This window comes from Pipistrellus kuhlii, unplaced genomic scaffold, assembly GCF_014108245.1.
Source record: "Pipistrellus kuhlii isolate mPipKuh1 unplaced genomic scaffold, mPipKuh1.p scaffold_m20_p_6, whole genome shotgun sequence".
Taxonomy (NCBI): Eukaryota; Metazoa; Chordata; class Mammalia; order Chiroptera; family Vespertilionidae; genus Pipistrellus; species Pipistrellus kuhlii.
Genome location: NW_023425562.1, coordinates 7,439,242 through 7,451,487, shown reverse-complemented (window position 1 = coordinate 7,451,487; position 12,246 = coordinate 7,439,242). Strand labels below are relative to the sequence as shown.

The window sequence follows — 12,246 nt, the reverse complement described above, 5'->3', positions numbered from 1 at the left end:
TGTTTCTGGACTTGAACTCTGGGTCTTGAGTGGCACAGCCCATCAGGGCACTGCTTCTTGGACACATATTCTAATACCATCTGCCCAGACTTCCTCTGAGGACTCTGGTCATCCCACATCTGGGCTAAAACTTCCTTTAAGCACACTGGCCCTCCAAGCCCCAGCTCTCCCCTCTCTTGCCTCCTCTCTAGCTATCTGTTTAATTAATCCTCACCTGAGGACATATTTAGAGGAAGGAGAGAGAGAGAGAAACATCGATGTGAGAGAGGTGTCGATCAGTTCTATGTTCCCTAACGAAGGATGGAACTGACAGCCCAGGTATGTGCCCTGACGGGGAATTGAACTAGCAACCTTTTGGTGCACAGGACAATGCTCAACCAATCAAGCCACTCCGGCCGGTCTCCCCTCCCTTTTTTTTTTTTTTTTTTTTTTTTTTTTTTTTTTGTGGCTGGCCCACTTGCTTTTCTCCCCAGGCTTCCTAGGAGGGGGTCCTTTCAGCCCATGTCTCCTTCTAGGTCCACCACCCACTTTGTGCATCTGCTCCGCCAGCCTGGAGCTTGGTCTGCTCGGCTTTCCAGCCTGAAATGCTGTGGTCTCGAAATCAAGTCTGCAGCAGAATGGTTGTCCATGAATGTGTTGAGTCCCAGGCCTCAGTCCCTGGAGGTTCTGACTTAGTAGAACAAGGTGAGCAAGGAAGTCGGTGTGTTTCCCAAGTACCCTGCGCCCCCACCCACCTGCTGGCAGTGACAGGCAGGTGGTCCAAGGACCCTCCTAAAGAATACCGTGCTGCTGCCTCCCTCCCACACAGCAGCCACTGGTGTGGACCTCCCCCACCCACCAGGCTCCAGCTCAGGGACTATGGGGCCCTGCGAGTTCCGGAGCCGCCTCCCTCAGGGCCTGGCACGTACGTGGAGGTTCACATCATGAATGAATGAGTGAAGGAGAGGTGGGGTGGGAGGAGGTAAGAATGGCATTTGGGAGTATTCTGCCCACTTGGGAGATAAGGGAACACAGTTAAAGCCTTAGAAGCTCCTCACTGGACTCCCTAATAAGGAGAGGTGCCAGAGCTTCCTCATTAAGTAAGAACCATGTACGGAGGGCCTACTGTGTGTTAGAGAGTGTTTAAATGTCAGCCCAGGGACCCAGTCTGGCCCACCAGACTTGTTTTGTGTAGCCAATAGTATTTTAATGTTCGATTCGGTATTTTTAAGTTGGCAGATTTCACATAAAAACTGATGTTTTGGCTCTCTTAGAAGTCAGGAGAGCTGGCTGTACTGGACCCGCCTTCCCCACACACCAGTGCCGGGGACAGCTGTCTGCTCTGGAGGCTCTACGATCCACCCAGTTTGCACAGTCCCCACCGCTCACCAAGCATAAGTGTGGGCACATGGAGCCTGAATTTTGGATCAGGGACCTGGCCAGCCTCTAGAGGATTTTGTGACCTCAAATATATGAACACCCACCTGTGGGCAATGCTTATCCCAGCACTTGCTTTTCCCACTTTTAGCAGCTTGGTGAGGAAAGAATTATTCCTCATCCTATGAGAGGATCCCAGAGGTGGTGCATGAACCCAACAGCAACTCAGCAGGGATTCAAATGCAGGCCTGCCCGGGCTTACTCTCACTGCCAAGGCTCCTGACCATTCATCCAAATAGCTCTCCCTTCCCTGAAGGACAGTGTGACTTCCTTGTTACGTCACCGGCTCAGTCACAATTGGTTTGAGAGCAGAGCATGGCCCAGCCCACCAGCTCCCCAGGGCAGCCCTGCCAGCCCAGCTCAGGCTGGCCCGGCGTGGCCTCACACGCACCATGAAGTACCCTCTGGTGCCGCTGGTGAACGACCTCACGTTCTCTTTCCTGGTCTTCTGGCTCGGCCTGCCCGTGGCCTTGCTGTTGTTCTTGTTGATCGTCTGGTTTCGCTTCTTACTTAGCCAAGGTGAGCCTCCCAGGCTGGGCCCTAATCCTGGAGCTGGGCAGGGGTCTGGTAGAAACCACTGCGGAGAAAGGAGCTGCTTTGGGGGCATTTTCCCTGTTGGCTCCGAGCCGACAACTGGTCACCTGAGAGAAAAAAGGACTAATTTGGTAGTTTAGTTTCTTAGAGCCCAGGTGAATCCCCGAGTTCGCCTGGGAAGCAGTATGTGCACGGGTGTGTGTCCCCTGAGGGCCATGGCTGGCATGGAAGGTCTTTGGTGCTAGCGGTGGCCCCTCTGGGCAGGTGAATTAGTAGAAGATGCCCTTCCTGTGAATGCAGCCAGGGCACAGGCTCTGAGAGCAGAGCGTAGGCTGCTCTCAGTCCCTCTCACCCTTCAGCTCGGTGCTCTCATGCAACAAACACTGCACTGTGGGAGGTGGCAGCCTTAGGCATTTATCAGGGGCCAGTGACCACTCACCCTTTTTCCCTGGAGGGTAATACATCCCTGGTTTCTCGGGGACACGGGGTCCTGAGCTCAGCATGCTGGGTGGAGCTGGCCACTGGGAGCTGGGGGTGGGCAGGCGCGCAGCTTGGCCACGTGGCGGGAATGACTCCCTGCCTGTGCTGTCTCCCTGGGCCTCTTCCTCGCGACAGCTTCACCTTCCACCTCCTACTCCTCAGCCCCATGAACTTTAGCCAACTGGGCAAGCAGGGAGGGCACTGAGTGTTCTGCCACCTCTGGTCAGATGGCATTGAGACAGGGTGAGCAGTTCACCCCCTTTGTACCCCAGAATTTCAAATGTGGGGGTCGTGGTGCAAATATCGGGAGTTCCTGGTAAGAGCTTTTAGAAAGCGTTTATTTAAAGCACATGTGTCAAACACAAGGCCCGCGGGCCAAATCCGTCCCGCCAGGCCTTGCAATGTGGCCCGCACCGTGCTGTCATCACTGCACTCCGCTGCGTTTCCATCACAATGACAGTTTATGACGTTCAGTAAACCATTCGGCCCGCGATTTAGGCTGGATTTTAGATTTTGGCCCCTTCTCTGATTGAGTTCGACACCCCTGATTTAAAGTATGCTTTCCTCATTCCCAGGGTGCATGTCGGCCCTTGGGCATCAGGCGGTGGCTGGTGGAGTCAGCACACGTGTCTGTGCAGTGGCTATACAGCCGTCGGTCTGGAGTCTAGGGGATAGGAGCCCAGATTCCAGCTTTGCCCCTCAACAGTTCTTGATGATAGCTAGGCTTTTCTGAACACTGTGCACTAGGACTTGTGCTCAATACTTGATGCGTATTGTTTCATTTAGCCCTCAGAATCGCCCTGTAAAGTAGTCCTTACTGTACAACTGAGGAAACTGAAGCTTGAGAGAAGAGCCACCTGCCCACGGTCACACACCAAGGGAGTATTTAGGACTGCCGAGTCTATTTAAGACTGCCTATCCCGGCTCTGGCAGCTACCAGCTGTGTGGCTCTGGACAAGCCCTTCCCAAGCCTGGGTTTTCTCACCTACAAAACGGAGATAACAATGGTCATGCCCTTTTGCAGAGATGCACAGCAAGGGCGGGGCACACAGCACAGGTTCACATAGTAGGTGCTTGCAGGCTGAGAAATAATTTAGTCCATACTGGTTTTGTCAAGGTAGGAGGAAGAATAGCAGTGGCTTTGGGTGGCATTTCTGGAAGGAGAAGGGAAACCTTCCCTGAGGTCTAAGGCATTGATTTCCTGCAACAATTCATTCTCCTTGGAGGCCCTGCTTGGAAGCTACCCGCAACCTGCCCTGGCCCACCCCTCTCACCTTTCTCCTTAGAGGCCAGGGTTCGTTTGTTAATTTTGCAATGAACAGAAACTGCCCCCAAAATGAGCGAGCAGCTCTTCTTCATGGTCTCTGTTTTCCTGGAACTCAGTATTACAGCTTCTGTTCTGTCCTTGTGCTGGGAACTGGTCCAAATCCGGGGTCTGGGCCAGCTAGGGTTTGGCGGGGGCTGGGGCTTGCGATATCCTCGTCTGTAGTTTTCTGTCTGGTGTGGATCTCTTTATGGGAGTCAGGCTGGCCTGGAATCCAGTGGAAAGCAGACAAGAGTAGCTCTGATGCCCTCTCCCTCCCCCGCCTGGCCAGGCTCCACGGGGTAGTTTCAGGGCCCAGGCGGCAGAGGGTTGAGCAACATGCCTCATGGCCAATGTGGCCAAGGAGTACACAGTTTTCCCAGGAGAGGGGGAAGCAGAGGGCGGAGAGAAGGAAGCTTTCTGCTGATCCCCGGGAAGCTGGCCCTGGCCCCTTGCCATTACATAGGGAGAGAGGACCACGCCAGATGTGCCCTTCACGGGGAAGACCCTGACATTTGCAGAAAGAAGAGGGGAGACCTCCAAATAACGGGACTTATAGCTAAAACAGGAATGGGCACCATAGGCTATGCCTGTGGAGGGTCCTGACTGCTCCTCAGCTGGTCCTTGGAGTGAGCTGCTGCCTTTGAAATCCCGGACCTCAAACGGTGCACCCAACGGAACACGTGGCACCTAGTACAGGAGAGGACCACTTCCTGGCTGGGAGCCAGACACCTCCTTCCTGAGCCTTCCCCTTGTAAAACATGAAGACCATCGGTTATTGCCTCAGGAAGTGAGAAAAGGCATGTAAAACACACAGCGCATAGTGCGCGTTCAGAAAACAATCGCCATATCTAGTGAAGATCAGCCACTTCAAGCCATGGCGCTGATTTTTAACTGCCAACTGCCAGCACTGTTGAATGCCCATTTTCCAAATCTCACTTCAGTCAACCCTCATTATAGAAGAGGCTATTGTTGTGCCCATTTTACAGATGAGGACAATGAGGCTCAGTCTTTTCTGACACCGGCCTTTTTCAGCCTCCTTTACTTCTTTGCAGCTGGTGAAATAAGAGTAGATGTAGTTAGAAAAATAACAACCTCCTGTGCCTTCTTGCCTTTCTCTCCTGGCCTCCCGAGGTAAGCCATGTGAGCAAGCTCATGTACCTATTCCATGACACCTGCAGGTTTAAAGAAAAAGCGGGGGAGGGGATTCTACACACAGATTCCTCTGAAGCTTGCTTGAAACACATCCTGCAGGTAGAAAGGTGCAGACCCAATGCGGTTGTAACAGCTTCGTGACCGGCCACCGGATGGACGGGCGGGCCTCCGTTAGGTGTGACTGTGCCACACTTCTGCCAACCAGGACTCTCATGATGGACGTGCACGCACATGGTTTTTAGGGTGTTTTGTTGTGTGTGTATGTGTGTGTGTGTGTGTGTGTGTGTGTGTGTGTGTGTATTTTACCACAAAACAAGGCTGCAATGGAAATCGTTGTGCCTACTGGTATATACAGATGTTTGTGACTGAATGGGCTGGTGGACAAATGGATGGTTGGGTTTGTGTCTCCTCCGTGCCTGCTCCTGGACTATGCCCGATGCAGGTAGGCCATTAGCTCATCTCAGGGTCCTTTCCTGTTTAGTAGGTGGACATGGCCCCTTTGTGAGTTACAGAGCAACCTTTCTGATCCCTGGTCACCATTCCAGGCCCCGAAGTCTCCCCGAGGTCTCAGGGCCGGCCCCCTGGCCTCAGACAAGGCTGCAGGGATGCCCAGGCCTGGCAGGGGGCTCCTTGTGGATCAGGGAGAGGAAACAGAATGTGATCATTCAAAAAGCCTTGTCTTACTTACTCCTCCACAGAGTCAGAGGAAAATGAGTCAGATTTGTGCTTTGATTGGGAGCCATGGAGCAAAGACCCAGCCGAGTGGGACAGTACATTCCAGAGCCAAGAGGAGGAGAGCCCCAGCCAGTGAGCCTGTTCTGCCAGGTGAGGCCTTTCTAGGAAGATGGGTGGGGGGAAGGGCGGCCTCAGAGACTGTCCGCAGCCTTGGGCACTGCCAGGTGGACCGCTGACGCCCTCCACCATTGCAGAGCTTGCCATCTCTGCTGCGTCGGAGAACCTCCTGCCTCATTGTGTGGGAGGCCTGTTCTTGCCACGTGGGAGCCCCCTTACAGAGCTCCCCCACCCTTTGCTTCTTGGCCTCACCTCCTGCATCTCTCCCTGGGGACTTGGCCCCAGCTGCTGCCTCTGCCTGGAACCCTTCTTCCCTAGACATCCACGTGGTGCACTCACTCCCTCAGAGAGTGAAGAGGTTTTGCTCAAATTCACTCTCTCAGCAGGGTCCCCGACTGCCCTCCTTCTTACAGACATCTCTCCCTGCTCCACAGACCCCCTCTCTGCTTTCCTCTATCTTTAGCCATGGTGGGGGCTCAATAGATGTTTGTAGAAGGGATAGAACCATAATGATAAGTAATAACACCAGCTGATACTCTGGGTGCCAGGCTGTGCTCAGCATTTCCCTCTCACAAGCGCACTTAGGAAAGCCTGCGAGGAGGATGTCCTCCTGGTCTCCATGTTACAAACGAGGGTGCAGAGCGGCAGGGCCGCAGTGACGTGCCCAGAGTGATGGAACCTGCAGCTGCGCACCCTCAGGCGGCCTCCTCCAGCCCAATGCGGCTAAATGCCATCTCCACACCAGGGACCCCTTGTATGTCGCCTAATCTTCCTTCTGAGTTGGACACCTCTTCATGGCTAGAATGGGATGGTTTATTCCCTTTGGTAAATCCAGCAAAGCAAAACTGGGCATGGGACCTGCTAACCTCTCTCCGTCTCCCTGAACAGCACTCCCATTGCTGGCCTGGCTGAAAGCCCCACGCTGGGGGATCAGCCTCATGCTCTCTCTGCCTCCCACCCCACACGCAGTCCCGCCCCATCCTCCATCTCTTGCATCGTCTCTCTCTTCCCCTGGCTGCCAGGGCCTGCCCTCCTCCGAAGTCTGCCCCTGCAACCTGTCACCACCCCCTGCTCTGCCCCGTGGGTCAAAACTGGGAGCCCCTGCCAGGCCGAGTGGGGAAGGAAGTGGGGCTGAGAAGCAGGGACCCTCATGTGCCCTTAGTTACAGGGATTCTTAGCCTTCCTGGGTCACGGCCTTGATAGTTGAGCCCCTTTCCCCACAGTCCTGCGTATGGGGCCAGCTTTACGGGGAGTGACTTGTGTGGGCACATGAGGTCCCACGTTCAGCAGAGCCCATCTTGGTATAGTGCTCAGCTGTGGCTGTCTTGAAATTTTTAATAATTAGTAACAAGGAGCCCACATGCTCATTATTAATGGGCCCCACAAATTGTGTAGCCTGTCTTGTTTGCATACAGTCGGGGGGTAATAAAAGGAGATATTCAAACTCTGCTCGGGGAGCCTGTCCCATTTATACAGAGCACCTCCCACCCCCCAACGCCTGTCCCTCTCTCACTCTCATTCCATTGTCATCCCTAGACCCAACCTGCCAGTTGCTCCCAGCTCGGTTTTCCTGGAATCCGCTGGGCAGTGGCAACGGCCGGAGTGGACGGGAGAGACTCGCCAGGGAAGGGAGAGGACTTCAGCGGCTGAGGTGTTTTTCTGGGGTGCCCGCCTCGGTCCCTCCAGCATCTCCGGAGGCCCCCCCAAGCTGTGAAGACGGTATAAGCAGTCACATGGGGAGAAGTTGGCCACATGAATTGAGAAGAGGTCGCCGGGCAGGGCTGGGCCTGAGCGTGTGGGTCCATATTAAAGGCAACAGGGGCTGCCTGAGCTCAGGAGACCCTGGCGCGTCCTGGGCCTGACCAAGTCCATGTCCATTCATTCATGAGCTGTGGGGCCTGGGCCAGCCCTGGCCCTCACCTGGGCCTTCTGACTCCGTTTGGGAACCCAGACCCTGCTTCCCGTCTGTTCAAAGGGCTGAGGGGTCTTGCTCTGAGCCTCCACTGTCTCATTTCAGACTCAGTCCTCAATTAGCCTTAGTCTTCCAGCTGATTTTAACCACGTGGACTTTATAAATACCTGCACCTGGCTCCTTTAAGAAGAGCTCACATTTAATGAGGGCTTACTGCGTCCCAGGCACTCTTCTGTGTACTTCCCACACACTGCCATTTTTAACCCTGACGAGGACTCTATCAGGCGGGGTCTTTGATTATCTCTGTTTCACAGATGGGGAAACTGAGGCACGGAGCAGTCAAGTAACTTGTTGAATGGCAATGGTGGAGTTGGGGTGTGAACCTAAGCCCTGTGGCTCCAGAGCCGGCCCTGGCCCACTGGGCCGATGGTTTGCCAGGTTGGAGTGTTGGGGGCAGTCATGGGGAGGCACCTGGGAGAAACCCCAATCTGTCCTTGTACCCACACCGGCCCCCCAGAGGCAGCAGGGTTGTAGAAGGGACAGGCCCTCCCGAGTCTCAGCAGGTGTCACCTTTGTCCCCTCTTTCCCTCTCGTCACGCATTCCATCACCCCCGCAGGCAGAGAATGAGCCTGGATTATTGGCTGGGCTCCCAGAGTTGGGTCTCCCTGCTCTGCCCTTGCTGCCCATTAGTCTGAACGATCCATCCAAAGCACAGATGCAGACACGCCGTCCCCCTGCGTAGGGCCCTCTGTAGCTCCCTACGGCTCTGGCTACAGCCCGGCTCCTCGTGTGGTGGGAGCTGCCCTCGGACCCGAGCCCAGCGCGTGTGCTGGTGAGGTGTGTGCTCCCCAACAGGCTGCTGTGAACGCCCTTGGACTTCCCTCTGCACACGAGTGTGCTGCTGTCTGTGGGGTAAATCCTGAAACGTGGGCTTGTTGAATATGTCTGTGCCTTCACAGTTTGCGGATATTGTGAAATTGTCTTACAAAAGGTGGCACCGAAAGTGCGTACAAAAGTGCCTGTTTCTCCTGGCCTCTGGCCCACTGTACACCTCCCAGGTCAGCAGTCGCCAACCCGTGGCCCACAGACCACTGGTGGCCTGTGAGGTCGGAAAGTTGGTGACCGCTGCCCTAAATAACACCCTCCCACCCCCCCACACCTCCGCACACTCACCCCTACACACACTTGCATACACTCTCACACACACACATACACACACACACACTCTCTCACACAAACACACACACTCACACATAGTCACACACACACACACACACTCACACACACACACACACACTCACACACACACACACACACACACTCACACAGTCACACACACAGTCACACACACACACACTCACACACAGTCACACACACACTCTCTCACACAAACACACACTCACACAGTCACACATACACACACACACACTCACACACAGTCACACACACTCACACACAGACACACACACACACACTCTCTCTCACACAAACACACACACTCACACATAGTCACACACACACACACACTCACACACAGTCACACACACACACACACACACACTCACACAGTCACACACACACAGTCACACACACACTCACACACAGTCACACACACACACTCTCTCACACAAACACACACTACACAGTCACACACACACACACTCACACACAGTCACACACACACTCACACACAGTCACACACACACACACTCACACACAGTCACACACACACTCACACACAGTCACACACACACACACTCACACATAGTCACACACACACACTCACACACACACACAGTCACACACACACTCACACACAGACACACACACACACACACACTCTCTCACACAAACACACACACTCACACATAGTCACACACACACACTCACAGTCACACACACACACACACTCTCTCACACAAACACACACACACACAGTCACACACACAGTCACACACACACACTCACACACACACAGTCACACACACACTCACACACAGACACACACACACACACACACTCTCTCTCACAAACACACACACAGTCACACTCATACACAGCCCTCTATCTACACACACTTTGTTCTGGCTGATGAGCTGTGTCCATGCTGTACTTTGCCAGGAGCTTTCCTGGTGTTGAATAAACACTTTCGATAACAAACCTCCCCTGTGGCTGCAGCTTCCCCCTGGCTTGTCTGGCATTTTCTCCAACCACCCTGCTCCCTGTCGGCCACTGCCTCCCCTGCCCCCGCTGTCCAGGCTGTTGGCCATTGTTCAGCCTCCGTGCTGACCCAAAAATCCAGTTGACTCATCCCCCACTTCCATCCCCCACCCCCGACCCCCACCCCCGGCCCCCCAGCCTCCCTGGAGGAGCTGGTCCTGCCCCTGGAGCGCCCGGCAGCAGGCAGGGCCACGCTCCGCGGGCCACTGGCAGGTAAGGGGGGAGGGCTGTGGGGGATGCCCTCCTGCTTGGAGTGGGCGCCGAGACCCTGGGTGTGGATTGGGCCGCTTCCTGGCATTTTGTCCCGTTAGGCAGGGACGTGTGTGTCTGATAAGCACACCTGTGACCTAGTGACAGGCTGCCTGAGAGACATTGGCCCGAACTGAGCGGCCGCGCTGAGCGCCTGCCCAGTACTGAGTGCCTCCTATGTGCTCTCACCGCAGCCTCGGGGGCTGGGTCGTTCAGATGAGGACACTTAGGGTCACGGAGGTTGTCACTCGCCCCAAGTCGTACAGCCTGGAAGGGGCCTATTTTCCTGTTAACAGAGACGTGTTTCCCGGGACCCACACAATACCCCGGGCTCTTCCCAGACTGGAACCGTGCCGCTTCCGGATGTGCTGTTGATGTTTGCAAAAATACTAGGAAACTCGGAACAATGGTGTGCGTGTCTCCCTGGCCCCAAGAGCTCAGCACTCTGGGAGGACAGTCCCGGGGTGAGGTGGGGCGCTGCTGGGGTCATCAGAGACACGGGCTCCGTTCCCCGTCTCTGGAGCCCTGGTCAGGACACATCTCTTGGGCCTGCCCTTATTCCCCAGCCCTGAACCTCTCCCCCTCCCGCCACCATCCCTTCAGGCCTTGTGTCACCATCAGCAAAAGGGGACCCGTCTCCTCTGCATTTGCTTCCTGTGGCCGTCACTCACAAAAGCACTACAAATGGGGCAGCTTAGAGAGGGGATGTCGCCTCTCCAGGTCGATGAGCTGGAAGTCCAGAATCAGGGTGCAGGCAGGGCAGGCTCCCCCCCGTGCCAGGAAGGGGCGGACCTTCCTTGTCTCCTCCAGCTGCTGGCAGCGCCATCCTCATGGTTCACGTCTTCCTCTGCGCATCCAAGTCCCCTTCCCATAAGGACCAGTCATTGGGTCAGGGCCTCCCTGAGGACTGTTTTGACTTGATTACCTCTATTGAGACCCTATTTCCAAATGTCCTATTCTAAGGTCCAGGGGTTTGGATGTCCTGGCAGGACACAATTCTACCCCGAACACCCTCTGTAAGGACTAACTGGGGGAACACACACAGAGCTCTGAGCACAGTGCTTGGCGGGCGCTTTATAATGCTCCACGAATTGTTGCCAAAAGCAAAAAGCTGAGCAACCTGGAAATACAATGCTTGGTGCACATCGTGTGCCAGACACAGATTGGGCATGCGTTATCCCTCTGAATCCTAACAGCGACCCCTGGTGGCCAATGCCAGCATTAAAATGATGAAGCTGGACTCAGAGAGGAGGAGGCACCTGCCTGAAGTCACACAGCCCAAGTGTCAGAGCTGAGGACGAACTCCAGGCCTATGAGACTCCACTCCATCACACAGGGCAAGAGAGCAGTATAGTGAGGAGTGGGAGTTGCTCAGAGGGATAAGCAGGCAGGGAGGGAGTCCTGAGCATGTAGCACGTGACCCTCTGGAGCCTTCTAGGTGAGAGGGGCAGGGGTGAGTGGGTGGGCTGGATCACAGCTGCCTGGTGAGGTGCTGGCAGGTGGCCAGGTGCAGGGCCGCCATATCTGAGTCACTCCACTGCAACCTAACCGGCCCAGCCGATACTCCAGGGCTGGGGCCCGGCCCGCCAGGGCTGAGGAATGTTGCCCAGAACATGGACACGCTTCACTTCCCTCTCAGCACACACAGCTCTCCAGGAAGCCAAGAGGTGCTGCTTCCTTTAAGAAGCTTGAAAGTGCAGTTTAGTCAAGATGCAGGCTACTCTCCCTTCCTCTTGCTTTCTCTCCAAGGGTTCCCTACACCTGAAGGAGTGATGTTAGGTTTTCTATTCTGGACTATAATAGAAGTTCCTTTATCCAGGTACTAACATATCGACTTACTCAAGTCTCTATCTATTCATTCACTCACTTACTTATCCACTCATTCACCTAATGGTTCACTGATTCATTCATTCATTTACTCAAGTGCTCATGCTCACACATTCCTGTTCACAGCCATTCACTCTTCCACCTATTTATCATCTATCCATCCATCACCCATGTAGCCATCATCCATCCATCTATCCTTCCAACCTTTATTAAGCACCTGCCATGTTTTCCACACAAAGCTTCTCATGCCCCCCAAGCCACTTTTTCACCCACTTTTGCTGTTACTTCCACTTACATATTTGGAGGGAGGACCTTTGCGCCAATGAGACCCCAGACCCTTGGCCTCCTGGTGGTGTG

The 12,246-nt window shown here is 54.7% G+C and overlaps 1 protein-coding gene across 1 annotated transcript; it reads left to right on the top strand.

The window, feature by feature from the left end:
* The first annotated feature begins 1,452 nt into the window (after positions 1-1,452).
* Positions 1,453-8,841, top strand: ADIG (adipogenin). The gene is given in 4 exon segments (XM_045574695.1): positions 1,453-1,935; positions 5,587-5,695; positions 7,241-7,442; positions 7,444-8,841. Coding segments are annotated over 4 exon segments (537 nt in total). The 5' UTR covers positions 1,453-1,808; the 3' UTR covers positions 7,543-8,841.
* Positions 8,842-12,246: the final 3,405 nt, after the last annotated feature.